Source organism: Fusarium redolens (assembly GCF_020744475.1).
Source record: "Fusarium redolens strain MPI-CAGE-AT-0023 chromosome Unknown BKA55scaffold_11, whole genome shotgun sequence".
NCBI classification, from domain to species: Eukaryota; Fungi; Ascomycota; class Sordariomycetes; order Hypocreales; family Nectriaceae; genus Fusarium; species Fusarium redolens.
Genome location: NW_025763674.1, coordinates 260087 through 286266, shown reverse-complemented (window position 1 = coordinate 286266; position 26180 = coordinate 260087). Strand labels below are relative to the sequence as shown.

Here is a 26180-nt window from a genome sequence, read left to right as displayed (position 1 = left end):
TGTTGCGAGAATTGATGTTCCTGTCATAGTTATTGTTCATGGACTCACGTGATCTCGTTTCTACCTCGCGTCAGTCCCCTCCCCCACGCGTTCCATGCCACTTCCAAACTCAATCACCACCACCAACCTCATCCCACTACATCCGCCTGTCGTGCAACCTGGCCAAATGTCGTCTCAAAGTTCAACATGGGCCAGCGCACGTTCACGGTCATCCCGAAATTCCCGGGTCATGCGGATTCTCCCGACAAACCGCCCTTGCGGCCCATGACCTCGAAACAAGTCCGGAACGCCTACAAAGCAGCCAATAAAGGCCCTAAACTCACACGGGAAGAGTCACGGAGACAAGAGAGGGCTGAGCAGGAAAGAATCAGAAAGGAATTCGAACGGGAGAAGGCGGCTGCTAAGGCAAAGGTTGCGAGGGACAAGAAGAAGGAGAAAGAGTTAGCGGAGAAAGAAGCGAAACGAAAGAAAGGATTGCCTCTGGTGAATGTTCGACCCAGTCAAGAAACGATTTCATGGTTTGTGAGAGGGAATAGTACTTCAAAGAAGAGAGACGCCCAAGGGAACAGCGTTAAAGACGAGAATGCGACAGCGAATGGGAGTAATACGGACATGAATGAAGCGATAAGAAGCGATGAAGAACCACAACAACCGGCGACTAAGGCGCAGAAGCTTGATGGCATACACGAAGACGATGAGGAAATATCTGATGCTGCCATGGAAACCATTGTCGAGGACCTACCACCCAAACCCTCACGGGAATCACCAAACCCTCAATGCCCTGAGATGGAAAAAGAGGCAATTGCAGAACCTACAGAACAAACAGAAGCCCTTGACGAACCGGAAACGGCACCAGAAAACCCACCAATGCCCGAAATAGAGCTAGAAGGAATGGAGGATGAATTGGATGCGGATTTTGAAGAAGATCTGGCCCTGGGAATTCTTGAGGATATTGAAGCAGCTATGGGCAATCCAAAATCCAAGACGAATCACGGAGCTGGCAAGATTTGCGATCAACCACCCAAAGCAGCATCTCCTGTATTAAAACAGCCTGTGGAGACCACCAGACGAGCCATACCGAATCGCTACGCAGAAGATCTGGGCTTACAGCGTCCTGCTCCTCCAGTCTCTTTTGCCAAACCGCCTCTTCCACAACGCAACTTGGAACCACGATCCCCATCTCCACCGCACCAAGAACCACCCATGAGCACGCAAGCTATTCTCTTCAACCTGGACGATTTCTTCCCTTCATCGTCTCAACAAGTCCGAGAACTTGAGGAAGAGCTGGATGAGGGCATAATGCCATCTGCTCCTTTACACTTGACCCCTATTGCAGAAGAAGAGGAAGAGGAATCTTTCGATGAAGGACCAGAGAAATCACCAGACCAGCCCCCTTTACCAGCACTCGAACCCGCCTCGGACTCGCCACCTCCACCACCAAGACGCTTCTTCACTTCTTCTGGCTCACACGAAAGAATGTGTCTAGCTCTACAGAGAAGTCGTCGTACAGCTGCATTGGAGAAGATTCAGCAACGCGAGCGAGCTCGTATCCAGGCTGGTATGATCGAGCAAGCCCAAGCAGAGTCCCGCAGAATTTGCAAACCACGTGAAACTACAAGAAAACAGCCACCAGTGTTTTCTAACCCTCCTCCACATGGAGCTCAATGCAATCAACCACGAAAACCTCCGTTCAAGACACCACCTTCACTACACAAAGCACCGCATGCCAGCACGACCACTCCCGCAAAGCGAGCTGAGCCTCAACAACCTAAACAACCTCCTAAGAAGCCCTTACCTAGACTATCCAACAACCCTAACATTATTAACCCTCGGATCCCACCAAAACGAGTAGAGACTCCGAAACAACACCTACCACCACTACCGCAAGAAAGCAAAGAAAACCAAAAGTCGCCACAACAGCCTTTTGCACTTAGTGCTTCGCAAGAGTCATATGGCGGCGAATGGGTCGATGATTTGGACCTAGACTTCATGATATAACGATAAACATGTACCTTGGATGACGACTACCGACATGGCCGAATTGCACAACACTGGGAGGAATTACAGCATGGCATGGGACCACACGATGGATCGGAGTTAAGGGGCATTATATCACCCTTTTTGTACGGGTGCTGGGTGGCAAAGATATGCATGTTTTACTCACGACATAGCGACGGCGTTTAGAATGTTATCCTGTTTTGTTTGAGAAGTGATGCCTTAGCTAGAATTAGTTATTCTACGCGACCAAGCCATCCTTGTCTTTCAACCCCTGGTCCTCACCATGAAATCACATAAATCACCGCTGTACCGTGAAAACAAGCTCTGCAGACTTAAAAAAAAAAGGGGGGGTCTGATAGATACAATCCCTAACGCCAATGCTATGCTCGCAGTGTCCCTATCGTCATTCATGACTTCGTTGGCCCCCCAACTCCCATGATCACAGGTGAGGTTTTTCTCAGGGAAGCAAATCAAAGAAAGATTCCAACCCACTCCGTCTTTGCTGATACCTTGGTATCACAGCCGTCCACTGCGCATCGGAGATCATTTGGAGTCGTGTACGCAGCCCGTCCATCAGGACCTAGGAAGCCTACGCCATCGCGGTTCGCCTTCGTAGGCTTTCTGTTCTCGTAACAATCGGCACAGTAGACCTGTAGATGTTAGTTTCCGGTGGCAATCCACATGCACCACTGCAAAACTCACATGCCCGCACTTCTTTACGGCCCAGAAGTGGTGTTCTCCCGGTGCTCGCTTTCGCTTTCCCTTCTGCGTACCCACAGAGCTCTGTGTCACTGTGCCGCTTGGGTCATAAGCCAGCTCTTCATTACAGGCTGGGCAGATGACCACGCTTTCGGACTCCTTCTCCGGGTCAGTGCAGGTATTGCGAGTGAACCCTTCTCGCGTTGGGGGCGGTGGGGACATTTGTGGCTTCGGGGTCGGTTGTCGGGCGAATGCGTTGCGTGAAATGTCGAGATTAGGTGGGTTGAAAGCTATATCTGCAGCTCCAAAAATACCAGCCAATCTCCTGAAGGGGCCAAAGGCAGCAAAGTTTGGTAGAGATCCCAGAGCTGGCCGCTGGCTTATTATTTCCAGCTCAATCAACTCGTCCGGTCGAGGCACTTCGCGTCTCCCTCTAAAATGTGATCGTTCGTCTTCAGGTGAGTCCGCAGTCAAGTCAATAACATTCGCTGTACGTCCCACGAAAGTACCGTCGGTTCGTGCCAACTGAGGTGGTGATGTGCGCTGGGAATTCGTTCTACGCGGATTCCTTGCAGGTGGTCTCGCGGGCTGAAGAATGTCGAGCCTAGCTCGTGATTGGACGGGAGAATCAGGCTCTTCTGTGAGGTCAATCACAGGGGGAGGTTCTTGTGGTTCTTGGTGTAGTGCCGAATTTCGAGCAACTCGTGAGCGGCGAACGTGGCGTGTGTTGTGATATGCAGCGGGTGCGTTGGGATGTGGGAGAAATAGTTGATCTCCAGTATTTGGCCGTGGTCTGTAAGCGCTTTCGAAAAAATGTTCAAAATCTTCATCCCTTTCCGCCTCGAATATCTCGAGAGGGTCGCTGTTTTCAGCCATGTTGGGCGGGTGGTGTAGGACTTAGGATGCGAGATATCGAGGTGTAGGCGGTTATAATTCGAGATACAATGTGTTCTCTCTTATCGTATTCACGGCATAAAGTCTCCTGAGTATCACCTGAGGCAATGGACACTTATACAGTGAATGGCGGCCCAAGGCGAAGCAGATGAAAAGTGTGGCGATTAGCGAGTAAAGAAAGCTAAGCAAATGCGCGGTGGCAGCAAGACCGAATTATATGATGAGACATAGAATTATGGTCAGAGGTTTCGTAAGCGTCTGTATCGTATCGTATCGTATCGTGGGGAGGCGTGGTCGTGAGGAGGTGAAGGTTGGTAAGCATCAAAGTTAGTTGTATGAAAGGAAGTTGAAATTGAATGTCGCTACTTTGACGATCGATGCAAGGCTGCTCCCCATGTGACGACAGGACTCTAGCGCCTAGAGACCCTGCACTGGCGAACACTGTTTACCCCGCTAAGTAGCCACTAAGAATAGGCTTCAAGGCTTCTCTACAAGGGGTTATGCCGCCTGGCTCCACTGTCAATAGGTACCTTGTTGTATTGAGGCTCATGGTGATTTTTATGATGATTGTTGTGTTGTTGTTTTGGAGGGTCAATAGGTAAACAATACACAAGCTTAGGGGAGGCAAGAAAACTTAGGACCTCTATCCTAAATGACAAAAAAGACCTATGTAATTCAGTATAGATTTAGTAGACCTTAGACTAGTTATTTTTAGTCCCTTATCTAAAGGTCAGAAGTTTTCTTGTTCCCTGAGGACAAGGTGCAATATCAGAGAACCATAATTATCAATTTTCAAACACCAACCTCTGTGCTTTGCTTTGACCCTTTGTTCGGGCCTATAATACAGATTATCAAGGGAATCGTCCAGCCATCTCCTCCTCAATAAAATTCCATCTAAATACCAGTCTATTCCTTTGTTGCAAGTACGCTAACCACACCCTCGCCATTGACTGTTACGAGCTGCTTTGCAGACTCTCCCCACCGAACAGCAACGGAGGGTGTAGAGCTCTTCAAAGGCTCGGTCCACTTCTTGCTGGACTTGGTGAATTGTTGCACTGTAACTCCAGCCGCACCGCCAGTGGCGAGGAACTGGCCACTGTAGTCCCACGCCAGGGACTGGACCGGCCCGCCAGTCTCAAGAACCTTGGCCACCGCCGCGTCTCCCTCTTTACGCAGATCAAAGATAGTGACCATGGTCTGGCCCTTGGCTGTAGCTGCGAACCAGTAACCGTTCTCGGAGAAGCTGAGAGCCTGGATAGGGGCGCCCAAGCTGAAAGAAGCGGCCTGCTCGAGGGTGTTGGTCATGAAGAGCTTGATTTCGCCTGAAGTGGTACCGGCGGCAAAGAGGTGACCATCAGGGTGGAAGGCACAAGATGTAAGAGCTGGGAACACGTTAGCACAGAATAATCCTTTGGTGTACCAGGGGAAACTTACCAGCATCGGTGTAAGCACGGGCGACACGTTTGTGTGCGACCAAGTCGTAGAACACGATGCTCTTATCCGTACCAACAGAGGCCAGAATCTCACCGCAGGAGTGCAGGCTCAATGCTGTAGCAGCACCAGCATGTTCACTCAGTGACGCAACCTGGTTACCCTCCTGGAAGACCTTGACACTGCCTTGGCCAGTCGCAAAAGCGACACCAGCCTCAGCCCAAACAGCGTCTGTGACAGGCTCGCCCACTGAGAGAGACTGCTCGACCTTATCCTCGGTGGTAGAGTAGACAACTGCCTGTCCCTTCAAGCCTCCAACAGCCGCCGCATTGGTTCCTCCGACAGTAAGGGCGGTAGCTTCAGGAACGGGTAGGGAGTGTGTAGTTGCGCTCTCGAAAGCTGAAATCTCTTCGCCGGTAGCCCAACCCTCGGGGACAGGGCGCTTCTTGCGACCCTTTGATAGTCTGCATGCTCGTTAGTTTCGAATCGTATAGTTGTAGGGTTACCACATACGTCTGATGAGTCTCGTCCACCTTGGCAACAAGCTCCTCTGGTAGCTTCTCCACGCTATCGAGCTGCATAGAATCACCATCGACCGCACCCCCCGTCACAGTGACTTTACTCAAAGCATCTCTAGCCTCATCTCGCTCCCTCGTAAGTCGTGCAATAACTCGGACAGCAGCGTCGTGCTGATACAACGCTGTGGCAAGCTCCTCTCTGGTGCGCGCAAGCTGCTCCTTGAGGTTATATGTCTCTAACGCAAGCGCGTCCCATTCGTTCTGGAAGGTAGCGAGAAGAGCGGGAATCGATGTGAGGGTAGGAGGACGCGGTCGGACAATACGCGACGAATGGATAGGGAGGAGGTCATCGGTGGTCAGGGCCTCGCCAGAATCGGGCTCGGTGCCATGTTCGTTGATGTATTGGTCGATAAGGCGCTTCTCGTAAACAACACCTTTTACTGAGTTAGCTATGAAAGCTGCGCGTTGATGATGTTGATAGACATACCAGACTTCTTAGAAACGACGGGCTCTTGAGGAGCCTCTCCAGAAACTGTCAAAACATTAGCGCACCGTTACTTATCAATGACAAAACTGCACAACTTACTTCCACAAAGCATGGCGACTACAAATTTGAGCTCGTGGAGCTTTCAATTGCTGGTCGTCAGGTATAGCGCAAATCAACGTCTCGAAGCTCTGTTGCGACGACAATTGCCTAGTCGAGATTTTGCCAGTGCACTGACCAGAGCTTTGGATCACGGGATGATAAGATAAGGTGGACGGTATCTTATCGTGCATCATCTTGATGCTTGTCTCAACGCGGGGAGCACCGGTAATAGCGAGTTCGCATGTCTCCGTAATCCGATAATTGATGTGACTGCTTGTCGATAACAGCTATTGAGTGATATAGTTATTTTCTGCGTTGTTGGTGAATGCTGAGTATAGATTGAATACGCACTGTGACAATTGGAACGAATAGCACCAATATCAACATCAATCATGGCTCTACCTCAACCTCAAGACCTTCGTGTAGCAGACGAAGCAGAGCAGATCAAGACTTTAGATCTGTTATTCGAGCACAGTCCAGCAATTCATTTAACCCTCCTCCCTACTGTGCGGGACTCTGGGTATACATCATACCCGGAGTTAATCGAGGCCTGCAGAACGCGCCTCGCCTCCCTCGCCTCCTCGAACTCATCAGCCAACCCAGATGAGACTCTTCTCTCAATTCTCGGATCACATCCCCGTTTAGGAGCCAAGAAAGTTGACTCAGCACAGTCAGCTGCAGAGCAGGCCAACCTGCAAGGCCAAGGCGAAGAATTGGCAAAGCTGAACAGGGAGTATGAGGAAAAGTTCCCCGGATTACGATATGTCGTTTTTGTGAACGGACGGGGAAGGCCTGAGATCATGGAGAACATGAAGGCTAGGATTTCAAGAGGCGACTTTTCGAAAGAGGTCGATGAAGCGTTACAGGTATGTGCAAATTGTGTGTTAGAGCCTCTGTTGCTAATTGGGTGTTTAGGCAATGTGTGATATTGCGAATGACAGAGCCTCTAAACTTGGCGTGAAGCCATAAACATAATCACTTATCAATAACAATCTGTTACCCGTTGCTTGAGCTGTGGTGTATCTAAGCCTCCCCATCTGGCCGAATAATAATACAAGCCAGTATAGCCTATTTTTGTCCCGGTCCTTGCGGCTGGATAATGCTTCAATATCGCCATATTGAACATGAATAAGAACATATTGCCACCCAATGCTAGAAGTATACTTTACATAATTCCTTTAAATGCTCTAGATGCTCCCCGAGATGCCCAGAGACGCCACTATATATTTGCCTAACTATCTCGACATCCAGCAGATGCCGTCGAGTTCGTCGAGATACTCCTCATACGATCTGTCTTCTTCGCCATTGTTGCCATCATCGCTCTGTCCAAATAAAACGCTGAAGTCAGAATATACACTATCTTGATCATCGCCCACGTCGTCCCAGTCGTCATCTGCAGGGTGCATGTATGCAAAACTATCCTCTTCGAGATCGTCCAGCGGAGGTAAAGGTGCTGTAGGTCGTAACTCCGGTGATGGGATGGGGAAGAGTCGGGGTGATGTACGCTTTTTCGTTGCAGCGACATCACTAACAGGTAGGGGAAGGGCCACGGGATTGGATAGTCGACACGATGTGGGCTTTGGATGTTGAAATATCTTTTGAGGTGGGTGGTTCGGTTGAAGTCTAGCCGACGATACCATCATGCCTGAAGGTCCAATAATTCCGGTGCCCGTTGGTGAGATCCTCAGAGATTTGCCTGCCGAGGCATCCTGGAGCATCGGAGGTCGCCAATTCGTCTTGCCGGCAGCTTTCGATGTGATAGTTGCAATTTCCTGCTCATATTTCTTGTTGCCTGCGGCCTGGCCAAGACTCAACCTCTTCCTCAAACAATTCATTGTCGAGAAGCGGAGGAATGAAGTTGCATGAAGATGTGCGATCCTTCGGGTCATATCAACTGAAGTAGCCATCTTTAAGAATCGTTTATCGCCAGCTTCTTGACCTTCTCGGTTTAGAATGTGAGTTGCAGGTTGGGAATAAGGCTGAGAAAGACGGCTGGTGATGAGTTCAGCACGAAGCCGACGTTTCTTGACACACAGGTCGGCCGTGTTGAAGCCATCGACATCGGACTTGCAGCGTTTTCTCTTGATCCCGCGAGGTCCCGTTAATAACAGTTGAGGCCGTATGTCTAAAGGGCTGGATTTGTTTCTTGTATCCTCTGTTGACGGAAATGAGAATCCCGGACCTTCGGGTCGGGACCTCGGGATTAACGCTTCTTTTCCATTTGGCTTCCGATGACATTCGGTACTTTCTGCTTTCCGGACAGTACGATACTTAGAATCTCCCATCAATGCTTCGAATAAAGGGTCTGAGCCGGAACATCTTGGGACTTGAGTCAAGTCATCGGAAGCGAGATCCAGTGGAGAAATGGGGAGGTCATCGTGGCAACCGCCTGCAGAATGGCAGCGCCAGGGCTCAAGAAGATTGATTGAGCTCTGTCCATTAGCCTCTACCTCCATTACGACAGCTTGCGCTTCGTCTGAGGGGTGGGGTGCTGTCAGAGCTGCCTGGTCCGATCCATCCGCTTTAACCAGTATGAAACAAGATGAGAGGATGTGCTGGCCAGGTGTTAGAAAAGCCGAGGAGGAGAGATCTGGCCTTCAGTGCCGAAGAGTTTCAGCTGATAATGATTCGACTTGGAGATGTAATCACAAGTTTGATCTGGTGATGCGTGAAGAGCTGGGTATTTGAAATGTCCGGCTATGACTTCAACCAAATTGACGCAACTCGTTTGACCTCAATGTTGCAGCAGAGTCAAGTCAGGACAGTTCCATACATCTAATATGCCTCTCCCAAGCCTCTCAGGCCGTCAAGAGTTGTCTACTCAAGAGTGAAGACGTTCAATGCTGGTGGATAACTGGCGTGATTGTCGACAAGCGAAAGTGGGGAACTGAGCTGAGGCCAAAGCTAGGCGGGATCGGAATAAGGGGAGCAACAGTAAATGGTATTTCCGACTCAGAATAGTCAGATGGAGAGATAAAGAAATTGATAGACAAGACAAGATATCGATAAGAGTAAAAGAGTTAGAATGAGATTGGAAATGGTGACTGATGATGGAGGAAATCAAAGACTGAAGAGGGGAAAGGTCGTCTTGGTCTTGGACAAGGAGCACCAAGACAGATCAACCCCAAGCTACAGCAGCTAGTCTCCTGCAAGTGCAAGCAATAGGAACAAGGATCATGCCGAACCAATTCGATGGGAAATCCGGGGCCGACACGAGCGAGCGAGTTGAGATGCTGACTGCGACATTCGGTTTGCTTTTTCTGGCCAAGGCGCAACAACCATGACCTGGGTTTACAGGGGTATCCTAATACATCAGCATGCCTGTCTATCCTATTCGTAGACCGAAGCCAGAGACAGAGTTTTGGTCAGTCACGAAAACTAGTCGAATAACAGTATATCCTATACTGTCGTCCTCGAGGTAACATACCCAAGAAAAACCCAAGAAACAAGTCCGGGGTAAGCCATCCGGGGCAAAAGGCATGGTTGCACAGCATCTCTCATAGGCCGGGGGCGTTGGTCAGGCGGTTGAATCAAGCGTTCTAGGATACAGGGATCAACAAGATGAACTTGCTTTTTCGTTGGCTGAGACCAGATGGTCGGGCAGAAAGGGGGGGATGGAAAATCAATCAGCAGGGATCACAAGGGAGGAAACCCGAGAGGTTTTGGTCAAACAGAATGGATAGATGCTCATGAGAAGAGAAGAAGCATCAATGCGGCGGACAGAGTTTGTATCCTGGTCAGATCATATTATGCTATTGACCTGCTCAAAATAACCAAGTAGGTCTACTCAGCTTATGCTATGTACTATGCTTCGAGTAAATATCTCGTGACTGTCAACTCTCCTCCAACCTCGTGACAAAACTATTCCACTAGAGTTATCCTAGCCACAAGCCAACTCACACAGAGGTACAGTAGCAGTATGACTTGGCTCATTACTGTCGATGCTCTAGAACTGCCACCTCCTCTTTTAGCTGAAACCACTCCATTGGTATACCTGTACCATGCTCTTCTTCTACTGGACCCTCGACTCTGGGGATCGGCTTTAGGGCTTAGACGGAGGCGGCCGCTGTTTCTGGGGTTAAGATTGAGAAACATGAGAGATCACATCCCCTGGCACCAAATGCACACGCGTACATATGTGTATTCATGTACTGTGGTATCATTGGGATGTATTTTGGCCATTCTAAGCGGAGAACTTCTTCTCAGATGCTACCTTGCCCAAATCTCACTCCCGATTTGACGTTTAGACGTTGAGCGTTACGACATTCCTGAAGCGGATATAACGGCATTACAGCTGTCCAATGTCTTCAATTCATTCTGTCATGGACTTTCTCGACTTTTCACTCACCATAAAAAATTTGATTCATCCCGCGCCATCTTAACATGTGCCCTTTTGCCTATAGCCTTGTTACCTTGCCACCCTAAAACAAACACCAGCAACTCCAACATGCCTCGCAACCCAGCTAATGAGTGTACCAGAAATACTATACATGATGCATCGCAAATTAACCTTAAACTCGGCTTGTGTTAACGTCAAAGATATCATTCTTCCATCCTCCCTGCTCATACTCAAAGAGCCTCTGCTCTGCATCCCTGCCTTCATCTTCCCACAGCTTGACCAGACTTCCAGGTGCATACCGCCCTTGGAACACGCCTGACCCTGCTTTGACGCCAACGCGGGCGTCGATGTCTGGATCGGGCGCTGGAACGAGACGTGCAGCAACTGCTCGAATGAACGTCCAGAGGTCCTTTGGATCAGCAATCCGTGTGGCACGGAGACGCTCCCGTGCATAAAGCATTTCACGGTTCAGGAAATGAAGACCCTCGGCAATGGAAGCTGCAATTTTGACCTCAAGAGCCTTGCGCACGATGGGTCGGACCAATGGCTTCAGGATCCAAGCGAGGCAAGCAAACTTGGACTTGCTCAGTGTGTAATCAAGGTGATGGATGCGGACCTTGACATCGCGCAAGGAGACGATCTGTTCCAGGCGATCCTTTCCGATTTCGAGGTCAAGAGTGATGTCCACGCCGCGCTTATCAAGGTGGAATCCTGCGATACCTTCATCAACCATTCGGAAAAGACCAGAGTGTAGACGGAACCAGTAACCCAGGTCGTCGGCTGCAATAGAGAGGCCAGACACAGTCACTTTCATCATTGATTTCATGGTAGATTGCGTTCCGTGAAGTGCCTTTCTCACTTGAACATCATTGTAGGTTGAGATGTTGAGCTGGAAGGGCAGGAAAGAGCTTGCATTAATGGTGCGGCCGGGCTCAAGGATGAGATTCTCAAGCAGAAGATCGATGGCGGGTGCTGACACTTCAACACGTGGAATGGGGATGTACTGGATAGCCTGGATGAGGAGAGGGACAAAAATGTTGATTGTGTCGGTGACCAGGTCGCTGTTAGCGTACTCGCCGGCTGGTGACAACAGAAGAGCAATCCTCTCAGTCGTGTGGATGAGCTTCTTGATATCTTGATCATCCAAGATTGAACGGAAAGCAGCATACAGACTAGAAAGCAAGGCGTCGAGGTCGTCTCGGATTGACGATTTGGCAGTCAGCTCGTTGGATTTCTTGCGTAGTTCCTGGAATCGCTCCTCGATGTTGTCAAAGAAGTCTGGGTCGCTCAGCATATCCTGCACCAAGTTTCCAATCTGTCGCACAAGCTCATCAAAGTTGGGGTCGGTTTTTCCATCATCGACAACTGCTTCGAATGATTTCTTGACCTCATCCCAATGCTCACGCTTACCGAGGGAAGTGATGAACAACCAGAAATTGTGGACTGCCTTGTCGGCCTCTGGGTTGGGCTGGGTATCCTCTTCGACTGCTTCTACTGTTGCGGCAGCTGCGTGAGAATATGCGAGCAGGTAGCGGCGGATGAGAAGTGAGATTGTTGATACCGACTCCTTGTAGTCTGTTCGTTTTCGGAGGTTCATCACGGTCTGCTTGAGGCGCTTCACGAGCGCATCACCTTCGTCGCCCTTCACATGTTCCTTGATGCTCTGTACCGCCCCGTCGGCCACTTCAATAGCACCATCTTTGACAGTCTCACCGACATCTATAACCTCATTCTTAAGATCTTCGTTGGAAGGTGGAGCAGGCGATTTGCCATTGCCATTTGCATGTTTCAGAGCTTCCTCCTCCTCCTTGGAGGGCTTGATGGCCTCACCAGCTTGTTTAGAGACGTCAGACAGGGTGAAGGCAGTGTCTCGAAGGACCTCTCTTCCAACAGTGCTAAGGTCGGACAGGAAGATGCGGAAATCGGAGTTGGTCAAGAGAAGTGATCCAACGGTTTGCAAGCTCTTGTAGGTTGCGACAGCATCGGCTCGGACCTTTGCTCTGGCAGCTCGTTGCTCAATATGGGCGACGTCGACATCCAGACGAGCTTTGGTAAGGTACCAGATGAAGTCCTGAATCTGATCCTTGCTGTTCTTGTGTTGCAAGACCTCGATGAACTGTTTGATCCATAGCTTGATGCTTCTGACCAGGGCTCGTCCAGAGGGGCTCAACTCTTGTCTCTCGGGGTTTAATATCTGAGCTGAGAGAAGAGTTCTCATGTGAGTGATAAGCTGGTCATTGGTTGGCATATATCCCTTAGATATGGCTCGTAGCATTTGATATGTATGGAGCTTCTCATGCAGTCGCGTCTGCAGGCTGGTGTCGTCATTGTAACGCGGCAGCAGAGGTTCGCGCTCTGCGTCCTCTCGATTTTTACCAATGCCAAAGCACGACAGCATTTTGAAAGCTGCAGGCGTGAATTGCCCGGTAATGATCTAGAAAGTCGTAACTTTTTGTGGTTGGGATGACTTGTTGAAGAAGAGACTCATACTTGATCGCTTTTGTAGTAGACACCCATGCCAGTGATTAAAAGTGACGACGTCATGACTCTGCCGGAGCTTCAGGTCCTAGGCAACCTAGACTTACAAGTACAGCTGTAACACCTTGTGGCAACCACAACCCTTGCGAATCTTTGGGAGTTACAGCTGTACAGAGAGCTCAGTGATTGGGTGATACAGCTCATTTCGCAACCATGATGCTTTTCTTTTAGAATTTCGACCTGCCCATGATGAGAGGGCTTGGTAGGGAATGCATCTGCCAATAACAAAGGCATTCAACTGGCATCATCTTGCATTTCTAGCAATCAGCAAGATAGCAATATGTGCTTTTAATCACGATTGACATATGAGAGTTCAATTCAACCATCGGACCTTGCGATTTGATTCGGTGTGAAATGATACTGGCAGACCAACTCACTTATTGTCCAGTTTCAATGCTACCAAATATAAGGCAGTTCTCATGTGTTAGCCTCGCAGCGTCGCGATACATCGAAAAAGAAGTTTGTTTCAATTGTTTCATGCCGCTTTGAGCTATCTAATGCTCTATCAACCTCGTTGGCTTTTCACATGTGCCATTTGTCACTTCAACGTTTTATTAATACAATGAACGTCCCGCGACCGGAGGACAATCGGCGGACCTCGGCATCGTCAGCTGGCGTGGGGCCGGGTGTACTCAGCATCAACACCCGTCCTCCAACACTTTCACAACTACAAGTTCAACACTGCGCAAAGCGAAACATCACCAAGAGCCTGAGAAAATAAATTCGAAGTACCTTCTGATTGATCGAATATCTGATGTTGGCCGCACAGCCTTTCAAAGCATTGCCTTAAAGTTACATGCTCCGAAACACCAAGCTCAATGAGCACGCCTAAAGAATGGAAGCGATTCTCATTCCAAGAAGCCTTGGAGCTGGCCAGGCTTCCGGATGATACACCGTCCACACAACAAGTAGTCCAGAGATTTATGAGTCGGCAGCCAGCTTGGACACCGGGTCAAGAACTCCCTTGGGATGCTGTCGGTATTCCTCCTCCCAAGATCACAAGGGGGGCTTATGGTGCTGTTGTATATGCCCTAGCAGCTCTTGCAGCGACCCGTGTAGTCGAACTGGAGGATCATGGCAATGCGGATGAGAACAGACGAGGAATCCATGTGAGTTAGGTCTGTACATGAATGAACACAGACTTATACTCTTTAGTCCATCCACGCCGTGTTCACCAACCCCGGACTTTCAGATCGCCCTTTCATCCTAGATGTATCCGAAGTCCATTCAAGCCGTTCCTTTTCTACACGTCTAGTTCACGCTCGTCAGCCAACCCAACCATCAAGTAACCTATTGGGCCCATTTCCCGACTCGGACTCCGAAGCACCTCTTGCCAGCCCTTGTTTAACCAGTATCGTCACCTTCAAACGACCAGTTTCTAGCTCTGATGAGGTCCAAGGGATTCCGCCACAGGAGAGATTCAAAGACGTACTCTCATCACGCAAACCCGATCAGTGGAATCCATGTCCACAGGCCGACGTCGATGCTCTGAAAGCAAAGTTCCCCAATGAAGGCCACGGAGCATTCCCTATCCTCGACATGTACAAAGTTGACATGTCGGCCTTCAACGAAGATAAAGCTATACCAGACCGGAGAGAACTGATATACTACCGCTTACTCAAGCCGCTTCCGAAAACAGACACAAACGCACACGTCCTATGTCATGCATTCGAGGCGGACCGCAACAGTCTTTTCATGCTAGGCAACCATCTAGGCTACGGCCACGACCTGGGCATCGCAGCAAGCCTAAGCTATTCTTTTTATGTTCATGTCAATGCTGAAGAGGCCGTCATGGAAGGCGATGGATGGTGGATACAAGAAGTCTCTTGGCCAAGATTCAGTGCTGGCAGAGGCGCCATGGAAAGTTTAATATGGAGTCCGCAAGGAAAACATGTTGCGACTGGCTACCAGGATGGCATTATACTGCCTATGACGACCAAGCCTGGAAGAGAGACGAAGCTGTAACTATGTTGATAATGAGCAGTGACTGGAGTCAAGGATCATTAGCGATACCAAGTTTTGGTTTATAGAAACACTACATAGACGGTGTCAAGAATTACTAAAGGAGGTTGATTTGTTCAAGGACGCGTTGTGCTGGGAATGGGGTGATCTTTTGTGCCTGACTGTCGATTCCTTTGCATTTACGTATGGCCGAGACAAGACTTATTACTATATCAGCTTGCATTATAGTCACTCCCTTGATATTAAATTTACCACGTATTCAAGATATGTTAACTTATCTCAAGCTGATTGGTAAACACTCCAGCCAATGTGTGGCTCTCTATTGGAGGTTTCTTTAGAAGCATATCGCTTGTAGAACAAACTCTTGGAGAGTTCTAGAACCCCAGCTAAGCTATATAAGCCCCAGCTATTTCCACCATGTAAGGAACCTAGTCCCATCTTATATCTCTTCACTTGCATATCTTCGTCGCTATCCGTCCTCGTTCCGGAGCACTTAACGACACTCTTCAATCTGTCTTAGTTTTAAAACTCATTCTCATTAAACTTCATACCGCACCTGGCCTAGTCTTTCATACATATAAGAAAGAAGGACAGCAGATAAGCTCGAGTTTATAGCTGTCAACAATTCCAGATACATGGGAATAACTACAATCTTACAATCCAATATTAGTATAATATAAATAAGAGCTCTCCTTCAGAGGCTTCTAGTCTAACAACTTAAATAACTTTGATGCGAGTTGGGGGGCGCCTTACTCCTCGTCATCGCATAGGACATAATCTCAGTAGTTCACGCAGCTCCTGAAAACTGTTGCTCATCAAGGTCAAGCCACTTGCGGTACTTGCCTAAGATAACGCAAAGCATTTCAGGGCAGACGATATCTTATAATTGTCTCCTGTCTGCAGTGGCAGTGACTCGCATCGTGAGGCTCCTTCCCAATAGGAGTCCTCAAAGAAGTAGGAGATAATCTTCACCACTCTTCACATCTGATTTCTCTCTCCTTCACATCAACGACTCGTACTTCATTGTCTGGCATCAACAACATCAAGCCACACAAAGCTTTCAGCATCCAAACAGCGGAAAGGCTGAGATTCTCACTACAAACACCAGCAAACATTAGGACAACATAGACATTCACCGATTAGCGCACTCCTTATTCAGGAATTACACTGTTCACCACTGCGCGGCAACCTAGTCTACAGAGAGGCATAAGTTCAGCACTATAACTTAGGCTCTGATTCACTGCCAGTTGCGTTTGATCCGCTTGGCCTAGGTGCAGACTATCCTCGCCTTCTTCCTGCAACACTGATTATTATTATATGAAGGAGCACCGCTGAAGATTTCAATCTTCTATAGCTTCTCTCCCTTAAACACATCGCTATTCACACATCACACAACCCTTTCCATCCCTAAGTAACTATATCTACAGCTTTCAAAGTAAGTCAAGGATTTAATAATTTCTTTTGGCCCCCTTGATGTACTGCTCTCTCCGCTGCTCTCAGGCCTGACGAGAAGCTCTATCCCTTAAAACAGTTCTATTCTTTCTATTATCCACTGAATTACTCTTATTGAACTGTGTTCTCTGCCTTGCTTAATACTAATTCTCACCTGCTAGCAGCAACTACTATCTTCTTACTCTCCTTGGCCTTAGGTTAGTATTTAGCCTTATGCTAATTCTGATTGGAGTTGCTAACTCAACGACTCAGTTTAGATCACTATTTCTGCCGGTCATCTGATAAGGCAAGATGGGAGATCGCAGCCTGGCCAATGGTCATGAGGCGGCTGTGTCATCCGAAGCCGTAACCGAGATGCTCAGTAAACCCTGGGGTGATGTCTACCACATCAGTCCAGATGGCGAGAAGTACATTTCACCACGATGCCTGATCGGCACCCCAGTGCAAAAGATCACCGAGACCGACGACTACTGGATGCCAGGGTGGTCCTCCCTTGAGGCTTACCTGGCAAAAGAGAGCTCGGAAGAAGAGAAGAAGAGAGAATCAAAGGAACGATGTCGACTCGACCCCCACAACAAGGATCTTGCTAAGCAACACAAGCTCCATATGGATAATGTGTCTAAGCATCGCAAGATCCGTGAAATTTTCGGCCATGATTCATTGTACCATCCGAACCAGCTTGTCTCCAAGCATCACCTACCAACAGAGGGATTGTGTGAGCAGGAATTGATGTACAAGCTTGCATGCAAGGTCTCAGATCTGCGAGTTTTACAACACAAAGGGGAACTTGCCATGGACCCCTGGGACTTCCTCCGATGGCGTATTGCAAAGAAGATGCAATCGATGTTCACAATGTCTGCTCAGAGCGGCAGAGACGTGATCAAAAGAATTGTATTCAGCATCTGTGAGGATTCTGGGTCAAAGAGCTCCTCTAAAATCTACGAGGACCCTACACTGCGCGCCGCTATCATCCGCTCAGCTGGCTATCAAGGCCGACTGGCCAGCTTCCGGAAGCCTGGGGACAAATACAGGATTACCAAGACCAGCACATCTGGTAAGGGACGCATCAGCCAACTACGCTCGAAACCCGACCCGATTCCGTCGACACTCACTCGACAGTCAGCTATTAGTCGATCTGATAAACGCCAGAAGAGTTCCGCTCAACCGTCAACATACGGAGGAGTGAATGCTTACCGGGCACAACAACAACAACAGAAAGAGAATCCAAAGCTCTAAACACACTTTGGGTTTCATCGTCGAGCGTCCCGAGATATCGGTGTAATCTTTTAATAGCTGGTTCTTATCCAGGGACCCATCCAGCCTTCTTTCCCATTTTCGAGAACTTCAAGCCTCAGCCGTTTGGTCACTTTCCGAAGATGAAGGATGTGCGAGATTCGGAGGATGGAAGATGGGGTTAATAGGGGTGGCTCGCATTATGCCAGTGGTCTATTCGTTTGTGCGTTGCACTTTTTTTTTTGGTTCGGAGTTTGGGGAGGGTTTGTACGACAATTTGCTAAGGTATACGTTTTGGAAGATGTTGAGCTGCTGCACGCATGTTTACATTAATACTATATGTGCTTACCTGCTTCGATGCGTACATAACTTTGATCTTATCTTCCATGCAAATTGGAATGTCTTCTAGATGAACATCTTGTCAAGTGACGTGTTATGACGACAACTGGTACTAATGTTTGTACTGCCAGCATAATCTCGTGCCAGTGAACAACCTACGCCGAAGTCTGGAACTGGTGACTTAATTAAAATATACAGATGAACTCTCCTCCAGTTACCAACTTGCAAAAAAGTGACAAACAATAACCATTATTGCCATAAGGTTCTTGCGAAACTCGATGATCGGGTATATCGGATACATCGGAATGATGAAGTAATCCTCTTTCGTGATGTAAAGTTGATCTATTCATATAATCTCGGTTTCTTACCGAAATACCTATTAGTCCTATATAGAAGTGCTCAAATTGTGCTCGTTTCCTGGGTTAGCTCATATGGGAGTTACTGCGCACACTGTTGAACGTGGCTTTTTCTCCAATCTCCAAACGCCCTGAGCATCTCAATGATCAAATTCCACGTTGAACAGCAGGTAAGACCAAACCAATGATCGAAATCCAGCTAATCGACCGAGCAGAATAAGAGAATAAGATTCCGATATGAGTACAGCTGGTGCGATTGCCAAAGCCAGTAGGGCTCGCTTTTTGAGCCAGTTCCCTTGGACCACTTCGCCCTTCATCATCGGCGCGCCTATGCGCGTCATGTCAGGACCTCACCTAGCTCTTGCGATTTCAAAAGCTGGAGGCCTTGGGTTCATTGGACCAGGAGCGAAGCCAGAAGATACCTCGAAGGACCTGGCCACGGTGCGAGAGTTGCTACGCAGTTCACCTTCCCAGAACCTGCCAGCCGCATTTCCATCTACAGGCACTCTCCCTGTTGGTGTTGGCTTTCAACTCTGGAATGGCGACCTCAAGTCTGCTGTTCAGGCTGTTCAGGACTACAGACCCTGTGCAGCATGGCTTTTTGCGCCTCGTCGAGGACAAGAAGAGCTTGATGAGTGGACTTCTCAGATAAGGGAAGTTTACCCTGAGATACAAGTTTGGATACAGATTGGTACTGTCCACGAGAGTATTGAGGTAGCCAACAGTGCGCACCGCCCAAATGCTTTGGTAGTTCAAGGCGCAGAAGCGGGTGGTCATGGTCGAGCCACCGACGGTCTGGGTATAATGACACTGTTTCCTGAAATCGAAGACCAGGTTCGTGACTCAGGCATGTCTCTATTCGCAGCCGGAGGTATCGCAGATGGTCGAGGCGTCGCAGCAGCCCTCTCACTGGGAGCAATAGGTGTAGTAATGGGCACACGCTTTCTAGCCGCGACCGAAGCCCGTATCAGCAAAGGCTACCAGCAAGAGATTATCCGAGCTAAAGACGGAGCTCAATGTACGACTAGAACAATGCTTTACAACCATCTCAGGGGTACTACGGGGTGGCCAGAGCAGTATAGCCCGCGCGGGGTATCATCAACCAGAGCTTCCATGATCATCAGGCAGGTGTGGAATTTGAAGAGTTGAAGAGGAGACATGATGAAGCAGTGAATTCTGGGGATAAAGGGTGGGGACCAGAGGGGAGGTTGGCGACGTATGCCGGTGCGGCTGTTGGGCTTATACATGATGTGCAGGATGCTAAGGATATTGTGAAGGATGTGCAGAGGGAAGCGAGTGAGATTATAGCTGAGCTTGCGAGTGATACTGTGTAACTAATAAATCATCTACTATGCTCTGGTTGAGAGGTAATGGGTGTGTGTCTGCTTTTACAGAGTCAACATTTGGACACAGTCGAGACCAAACCTCACTTGATTCCTTACATTAAGTAGGCATATCTTGGTAGACCTTATGCAATCCTTTCCGGTGGTGTGAAGCTGCTTTATAGAATGTAGTCGTTCTGAGTTTTGAGAAATTTGTAATAAGTCCTGGCCTGCAAGATCCTGATACTCCGAAGCAGTCTACTATCGACATCAATATGACCGACGGAGGCCCGCGTCCATGTTAATTCTTGCTTTAAATAATAGGTGATACATTTTCCAATTAAGTCATTACAGGCAACATGTTTTTCACCCACCAAATAATCAATACATCTGAAGGCTCACTCAATTCTCCAACGACGGAGCAATTAGGTTATCTTAACTCCCTTCTTGCTATCTCGTAAATACACACGTATGTCTCAAATATTCATTTAGTCCCAAGTACTATGATGATGTACAAGTACAAGAGCTGTATCGATCAACACTTAAGATGTGCTATTCACAATTCACCCCCATGTTTTCAGAAATGAATAATTTTATTTACGATGTGCGAAGCTTCAAAGCTTATTGCAACAGTCATAAACCGATTACAAGTATAACATTTAATAGAATATGCTGGCATATATGTGAGTGAACAAAATGTAATTGATATTGAGCGAGCCTCGGCAAACACTACGATTGCTAAAGGCAAGACAGCTGAGATCTTGGCAGAGTAAACACAACGTATGTGAGAACATATGTGTGCTAGCTGATGCTTCACGAACACCAATTGAGTATAAGAGCTTCGATTTGAGCTATTCTTCTGTTTTCAAATGATAATTGTGGCATTTTGCAAGCTCTTGAAGCTCTTGATGACGTTCCGAAACTCGCCTTAACAATTGCGTGAACGTCAAGAGCCGGAGCTTTTGACAGATCACGTGGTCAGAAATACAGCAACTCCAATTGGCCAATTCACTCGCGAAGATGGGTCCATCCTCCAACTTCGACCCAAATCAGCCCATTCCTCACAAATCCCTCGACAACACCTCTCTCAGCCCATCCCGAGTCATCCTCAAAGCTCGACCCCATTGCCCGGCGCAAACCATCAACGAAATGTTCCTGCAACGCTCCGCCCTGACTGCGGCTCGCCGCGTCGCCGCCCGACCTGCTGTCGCTCGCACCTTCACCACCTCTTTCGTCCGCCGTACGCATTTCCATTTTGCTCCTCCAGCCAGCCAATGGCGATCGTCGTATGATGGCTGACTAGTGTTTTTGCTTCCACTACAGGAGATGCTGCCCGTCCTGCCACCCCCAACGAGCAGGCCGCTGCTCTTGCTGGCACCGCCGAGAAGAAGGTCGGCTCCTACAAGACTCTGAAGGGTATGTTGCCCGACAATGCCGCCGTCGGCTGCCTCAATGGCACCCCGTAACCTCGGCCGACGCATCGTGACGTGACGTACGACATTCGCTGACAAGCTTTCGCATACAGAGATCAGAACTGAGGAGGATCTCTTCGGTCCTGGTGCCGCCCCCGGAACCGTCCCTACCGATCTCGAGCAGGCCACCGGTATCGAGCGTCTCGAGATTCTCGGTAAGATGGAGGGCGTCGACATCTTCGACATGCGCCCTCTCGACGCCAGCCGCCTCGGAACGATGAAGGATCCCATCATGGTCCGATCCGCTGGTGAGGAGCAGTTCGCTGGCTGCACTGGTTTCCCCGCCGACTCTCACAGCGTCCACTGGCTCGGCGTGAGTCCTGACCTTGAAATTCCGGACGGACGGAAGTGAAATGCTGACATTTATAACTCCAGATCACCCGCGAGCGGCCCATCGAGCGATGCCCCGAGTGCGGCAGCGTCTACAAGATGGACTACGTCGGTCCCGAGGACGATCACCACCACCACCACCCTCCCGAGTTCGAGGAGCCCAAGACCTTTGCCGATTACATCAAGCCCGAGTACCGATACCGATAAATGCATTACATGGCGCTGAGAGGCATTGAGGAGACTGGGTTGTAGCATCAAGGGAAAACAAGATGGATGTGCATGGTGCCCCTGGGGAGAGGAGCCGTTTCGTGTAGATTAGGATGCCTTATTCCCTGTGTCAATTTACTAAGTTAGCTTGCAGAAGTTGATGTTGACTATGTATTGGGCTTGTGTTGTATTTGTGACAATAGCAGTTGGATCCAGTTGAGCTTGTGTACATCAGCAATGACTTTCCAGGCTTCCATGTGCTAGGTATAGCTTGATTTGATGTCATTTCGTGATACGGATGTGAAACATCCAGTTGCGGTTATGAAACTCAATACTGCCAATAAGATGTACCCTTTCGCAAGACGACGAGTACTCTATCATACGTCTGGTGCACTTTCATCTATGTTTTGACCTCCAGTCCTGGGATTATGGGAGTCGTGACTCTCATCTGGTCGATGCTGGGTATCAGAGTGGTGTGATAATATCGTGTCTTGGCTGTAGATGGATGTATGAGTGTGGCCCTAGTGATGCTCAAGGCGAGTCTAAGTGATGAGAAAGGTGATGTAGCTTGCTCATCCATATCGTTCAACCTTCATCTTCGTCAAAGCTCAGCTTGATCTTCTTGGCCTTCTTCTTGGGTTTGCGGTTCTTTGCTGGCTCTTTTTCAGCATCATCCTTCTCCTTCTTCTTATCTTCTCCGTCATGCCCAGCCTTGGCCTCATCAGCAGTCTCACCGATGACTTTTCCAACCTTTCGTTTTCTTCCTCCAATAGCAGCTTTGTTCTCTGACTCTTTGGCGGCTTCTTTCACAGCTGCAGGTTCCACGTCATAATCTCCATTGTCTTTGACAACCCCATCCTTGTCGACTTCAAGACTCACAACGTTTCCGTCTTCGTCCACGACAAGCGGCACATCTTCTGCTTCTTCACTGCTGGAGCGCTTCTTAGCTGACCTCCGTTGCGCAGCGAGTAGTGGATCAGGGCCTGTAGCACCAGCGGCTTGAGCCCTCAGAGCAGCAAGAAATGGCGGTGCTGAGTCGTTGTAAGACAGGTTTTTTGAGTTGATTTTGGGTGCCATGTTTGGTGATGTGAAACAAACTGGATACAGCTATGTCTGTATGGTTGGTTGAGCCGTAAGCGATTGGTTTGTGGCTCTTTGTCAGCGGGACGGGTTTCTTGACGGACGGGAGGATTCGTTGATCACAGGCAGTTCCTGATGAAGCGGAATCAAGATCCAAGATTCAACTTTAGTCTAGACTCTTCTGAGCAATAGTGCAGCTGCATGCAAGCGCTAACTTAAGTTACACGTGGGTCTTGGAGCGACCTGAATTGAATTTCTTGCTTGCTTTCGCTTGTCCGTAAAAGCGTCCACATGGCCTGTAAGTGACAATCTGGATGTGAGAACCTAATCTAATTATAAATCTAATTATTTTTCTCCTTACAGGGAATTTTCGTTTTCTTCATTTCAGGTCAGTCAATTTTGCATCAAATGCATTTAGGTACTGGTTTGACGTGGGACCTTGTTATATCGGTGTCCGGTAGTGTTCCGCCCTTTTTGTTTGGTGTTTGATTGGATCGACGCTGTCATGATTCAAAGGATGAGCAAGCTATTGGCTCACGGACGAGTCCGTGGCCCCTGTAAGTACCCGGGATCTTGATGAATGTGCATGAATAACTGCAGTTGGTACAGCTCAAGCTACACCTGCAGTACCTCCACTACATCAGTAATTATCTTCAGTGGCTACAGACTCTACTCTACGGCCCCATCGTGTTTTGCGTGCTCCCACTTCCCACCCTCACTCATGCTCTGTATCTTCTCCCTTATTTGCCTCTCTCATTATTCTTTTCCGGTCATCCCTTTCAAGGCCAAGACCCTTAGTCTGAGTACAAGAGTCAGTCTCTACCGCCCTTGCTGTACGTGTATACAACATGCACTGTATCTCATAACATGGATTCCCTCATTCATTGGTGATCTCTCGCTATCATCTGCCAAGAACAAGGAGTCTGTGCCCCACCGACCACCTCTCCCGGGTCAACGCGTCAGTAGTTTTTTGCTTGCTGGATCAAACTCTGGGCCTGTCTTTGGCTTTGACTTTGGTGGAATTTCTACTGTATTGCACTAGAATCAGGGAATGTGGTCCCTGCCGCTCATTACTTAATTCAATCCCTCTCCCTGTCTGTCTTTTAGAGATCCAATATCCCATCCCACGACTGCTTCCTCTTCAATGTTACGTCTATGGACGACGTGCGACGATACCATCAAAATCCACGAGCCACGACAACGATACCACGACCGTCTTCTGTTCTGCGATCACGTTTGACATAATTATTTTTTTTTACCTTTTTTAAACTTCTCGGTCCCACCTTGAAGATCGACCGAACTACCTACGGCTACCGTACGAGTTAATTGCCCCATCCACCAATACCGGTCTCCCTCCCTGGTCTCCTATTCTTCGACCACGACCACGACCACATCTACACCTTGAATCTCGTCTTCGACGGCCGTCGCAGGCGCCACGATACGGCGCTTTTCATGTCCTCCAGACTTCGACTGCCATCAATCACAATACCTGCCGCCGTGGTAGGATCTTTCTCCCCATGGACCTGATCAGGAGGGCCACCAAGGTGGCTCCCAGCAAACCTCCTCTACAACTTCCCCTCGACGAGAAGAGGGATTCCAAACACAACAAGTCGGTCGACTCTCGCATGGCCTTCTTCCGTCGACCCCTGCGATTAAAGGGGAACTCTACAATTTCCGTACCTCTGGGCGTGGTTGTCTTTTTTCCAATGCTTGTTTTAATCCTTATTTTTATTCTCTTCGTCAGCCATCCCAGTTCCCCCGGCAGGTTTCTGATACCAGGGGGTGCTCCCCCCAAGATGCGGTAAGTCTGATATCAGCATGCTTGGCATATCAGATGGCTAACAGCCCAAACAGGAAAATCAGCGAAAAGTACGATAAGGTGTTCGTCGAGGGCTGCGCCCAGCCTGACACCAGCCAACCTCGAGCCAACGCCGCCTTTGTGATATTAGCGCGAAACAAGGAGATCGATGGTGTTTTGCAATCTATAAAATCAGTTGAGAGACATTTCAATCGTTGGTATCATTACCCCTATGTGTTCCTCAACGATGCAGATTTCGACGACAACTTCAAGGAGGCTGTTCGAAATCATACCTCTGGAGATGTTGAGTTTGGAAAGGTTGGACCAGATATGTGGGGGTTCCCCGATTGGATTGACCCCAAAGTTGCTTCAGAGGGTATCGCCAAGCAGGGCGACGCTGCCGTCATGTATGGAGGCTTGGAGAGCTATCACAAGATGTGCAGATTCTACTCTGGGTAAGTTAAGGTTTTTCGTGGTGATCAAGGACAGCCTAGCTAACGGCGCAATAGTTTCTTCTTCAACCACCCCTTATTGCTCAAGTATGAGTGGTACTGGCGAGTCGAACCCGAGATCAGCTACTTCTGCGACATCACATAGTACGTTTTGCTCTAGTCAGACGCAATCGCATTACTAACTAGCTGCAGTGACCCTTTCCAGAAAATGATCGAACACAATAAAACATACGGCTTCACAATCGCCGTCAAGGAACTTCGAGAGACTGTTCCCAATATCTTCCGATACGCATCCGCATACAAGCGACTTAACAACATCACATCGAAAGGCTTGTGGGAAATGTTCGTTGAGCCACCAGAGGACGATGATGAGGATACTGCTAAGGACAGCGATACTTCGCCAAATCCCGAGAAGAGTTTCTGGGATACCCTCACGGGTAAGAAGGAAAACATTGTCGACCCTGAGTCAATGGAGGGAGAGACATACAACATGTGCCACTTTTGGTCCAACTTCGAAATTGCAAAGCTCAGCTGGTTCCGCAGCAAGGAGTACCAGGACTTTTTCGAAATGATGGACAGAAGTGGTGGCTTTTGGATGGAACGAGTATGCAAGCCAAAGCCCCCTTTTTGAAACAATGCTAACATTCCTTAGTGGGGCGATGCTCCGATTCACTCCCTTGCCGCTGGCGCTCTCCTCGGACCCCAGGATATCCATTACTTCCGAGACTTTGGTTACCGACATACAACGATTCAGCATTGCCCTGCTAATGCGCCGGGCAAACAGCTCGCACGTGAGCCGTACCTAGAGAAGACAACATTCCCCGAGTATAAGAGATTCGAGGAAGATGATTACTGGGAGCAGTGGGACGACGTGCAAGAAGGTGGCATTGGCTGTCGCTGCAGATGTGATACCGATGTTGTCGATGTTGAAGGCAAAGAAGGATCATGTCTTGCAGAATGGGTCGACGTTGCTGGCGGCTGGGAACATCCATACTAGGCCACTTCAAAACTTGAGCTGTCTTGAGTATGGAATCCAACAAACGGATCAATATCGGCATTGGAGCACTGCGATTATCAACCGGACATCAACGGCGCTTCAGGGGCATAAGCAACTTCATTCGACTAGGTCACAGGGATTATTACACATTCGGAGGCAGGGAAAATAAAAGAGGGT

At 48.8% G+C, this 26180-nt stretch overlaps 11 protein-coding genes across 11 annotated transcripts; 6 read left to right on the top strand and 5 right to left on the bottom strand.

The window, feature by feature from the left end:
• Nucleotides 1-27: 27 nt before the first annotated feature.
• BKA55DRAFT_573109 (uncharacterized protein) lies at nt 28-2179 on the top strand (the record flags this gene model as incomplete). The annotated part of the gene is made up of 1 exon (XM_046193182.1): nt 28-2179. A coding segment is annotated over exon 1 (1807 nt), but the record flags the coding sequence as incomplete, so codon positions are not given.
• BKA55DRAFT_573107 (uncharacterized protein) lies at nt 2180-3937 on the bottom strand. The gene is made up of 2 exons (XM_046193181.1): nt 2701-3937; nt 2180-2648 (listed from the first exon to the last, which is right to left on the bottom strand). Exons 1-2 carry the CDS (start codon nt 3571-3573, stop codon nt 2469-2471), a joined length of 1053 nt encoding a protein of 350 aa, XP_046047321.1. The 5' UTR covers nt 3574-3937; the 3' UTR covers nt 2180-2468.
• A 322-nt stretch (nt 3938-4259) lies between these two features.
• BKA55DRAFT_573106 (WD40-repeat-containing domain protein) lies at nt 4260-6346 on the bottom strand. The gene is made up of 5 exons (XM_046193180.1): nt 6127-6346; nt 6028-6072; nt 5536-5974; nt 5026-5486; nt 4260-4973 (listed from the first exon to the last, which is right to left on the bottom strand). The coding sequence occupies exons 1-5, from the start codon at nt 6137-6139 to the stop codon at nt 4498-4500; spliced, it is 1434 nt and encodes a 477-aa protein (XP_046047320.1). The 5' UTR covers nt 6140-6346; the 3' UTR covers nt 4260-4497.
• A 172-nt stretch (nt 6347-6518) lies between these two features.
• Nucleotides 6519-7095, top strand: BKA55DRAFT_541014 (Oxo-4-hydroxy-4-carboxy-5-ureidoimidazoline decarboxylase; the record flags this gene model as incomplete). The annotated part of the gene is made up of 2 exons (XM_046190332.1): nt 6519-6992; nt 7042-7095. The coding sequence occupies 2 exons, from the start codon at nt 6519-6521 to the stop codon at nt 7093-7095; spliced, it is 528 nt and encodes a 175-aa protein (XP_046047319.1).
• Nucleotides 7096-7361: 266 nt separating this feature from the next.
• BKA55DRAFT_516620 (uncharacterized protein) lies at nt 7362-8582 on the bottom strand (the record flags this gene model as incomplete). The annotated part of the gene is made up of 1 exon (XM_046188100.1): nt 7362-8582. The coding sequence occupies one exon, from the start codon at nt 8580-8582 to the stop codon at nt 7362-7364; it is 1221 nt and encodes a 406-aa protein (XP_046047318.1).
• A 2055-nt stretch (nt 8583-10637) lies between these two features.
• Nucleotides 10638-12863, bottom strand: BKA55DRAFT_541012 (bactericidal permeability-increasing protein; the record flags this gene model as incomplete). Its single annotated transcript, XM_046190331.1, has 1 exon — nt 10638-12863. The coding sequence occupies one exon, from the start codon at nt 12861-12863 to the stop codon at nt 10638-10640; it is 2226 nt and encodes a 741-aa protein (XP_046047317.1).
• A 958-nt stretch (nt 12864-13821) lies between these two features.
• Nucleotides 13822-14968, top strand: BKA55DRAFT_516086 (thioesterase-like superfamily-domain-containing protein; the record flags this gene model as incomplete). The annotated part of the gene is made up of 2 exons (XM_046188059.1): nt 13822-14112; nt 14159-14968. 2 exons carry the CDS (start codon nt 13822-13824, stop codon nt 14966-14968), a joined length of 1101 nt encoding a protein of 366 aa, XP_046047316.1.
• A 1409-nt stretch (nt 14969-16377) lies between these two features.
• BKA55DRAFT_573098 (uncharacterized protein) lies at nt 16378-18060 on the top strand. The gene is made up of 3 exons (XM_046193179.1): nt 16378-16603; nt 16658-17524; nt 17612-18060. Exons 2-3 carry the CDS (start codon nt 16709-16711, stop codon nt 17651-17653), a joined length of 858 nt encoding a protein of 285 aa, XP_046047315.1. The 5' UTR covers nt 16378-16603; nt 16658-16708; the 3' UTR covers nt 17654-18060.
• Nucleotides 18061-18582: 522 nt separating this feature from the next.
• Nucleotides 18583-21676, top strand: BKA55DRAFT_595307 (uncharacterized protein; the record flags this gene model as incomplete). The annotated part of the gene is made up of 7 exons (XM_046195785.1): nt 18583-19421; nt 19454-19514; nt 19602-19673; nt 20688-20907; nt 20991-21083; nt 21193-21452; nt 21515-21676. The coding sequence occupies 7 exons, from the start codon at nt 18583-18585 to the stop codon at nt 21674-21676; spliced, it is 1707 nt and encodes a 568-aa protein (XP_046047314.1).
• Nucleotides 21677-22261: 585 nt separating this feature from the next.
• BKA55DRAFT_541007 (uncharacterized protein) lies at nt 22262-22753 on the bottom strand (the record flags this gene model as incomplete). Its single annotated transcript, XM_046190330.1, has 1 exon — nt 22262-22753. One exon carries the CDS (start codon nt 22751-22753, stop codon nt 22262-22264), a length of 492 nt encoding a protein of 163 aa, XP_046047313.1.
• A 1161-nt stretch (nt 22754-23914) lies between these two features.
• BKA55DRAFT_75683 (nucleotide-diphospho-sugar transferase) lies at nt 23915-26062 on the top strand. The gene is made up of 5 exons (XM_046201615.1): nt 23915-24557; nt 24611-25009; nt 25064-25150; nt 25199-25610; nt 25659-26062. The coding sequence occupies exons 1-5, from the start codon at nt 24274-24276 to the stop codon at nt 26001-26003; spliced, it is 1527 nt and encodes a 508-aa protein (XP_046047312.1). The 5' UTR covers nt 23915-24273; the 3' UTR covers nt 26004-26062.
• Nucleotides 26063-26180: the final 118 nt, after the last annotated feature.

Excerpts from the sequence above, each read along its gene's own strand:
- BKA55DRAFT_573107 (XM_046193181.1), bottom strand. The coding sequence starts at position 3,573 with ATGGCTGAAAACAGCGACCCTCTCGAGATATTCGAGGCGGAAAGGGAT. Across the intron at positions 2,649-2,700 it reads CCGTAAAGAAGTGCGGGCAT|GTCTACTGTGCCGATTGTTA; the intron begins GTGAGTTTTGCA and ends TAACATCTACAG.
- BKA55DRAFT_573098 (XM_046193179.1), top strand. The coding sequence starts at position 16,709 with ATGGGAGATCGCAGCCTGGCCAATGGTCATGAGGCGGCTGTGTCATCC. Across the intron at positions 17,525-17,611 it reads CCGACCCGATTCCGTCGACA|CGGGCACAACAACAACAACA; the intron begins CTCACTCGACAG and ends GTGAATGCTTAC.
- BKA55DRAFT_573106 (XM_046193180.1), bottom strand. Across the intron at positions 5,487-5,535 it reads GTGGACGAGACTCATCAGAC|ACTATCAAAGGGTCGCAAGA; the intron begins GTATGTGGTAAC and ends ACGAGCATGCAG. Across the intron at positions 4,974-5,025 it reads CCGTGCTTACACCGATGCTG|CTCTTACATCTTGTGCCTTC; the intron begins GTAAGTTTCCCC and ends ACGTGTTCCCAG.
- BKA55DRAFT_75683 (XM_046201615.1), top strand. The coding sequence starts at position 24,274 with ATGGACCTGATCAGGAGGGCCACCAAGGTGGCTCCCAGCAAACCTCCT. Across the intron at positions 25,010-25,063 it reads ATGTGCAGATTCTACTCTGG|TTTCTTCTTCAACCACCCCT; the intron begins GTAAGTTAAGGT and ends ACGGCGCAATAG. Across the intron at positions 25,151-25,198 it reads TACTTCTGCGACATCACATA|TGACCCTTTCCAGAAAATGA; the intron begins GTACGTTTTGCT and ends AACTAGCTGCAG.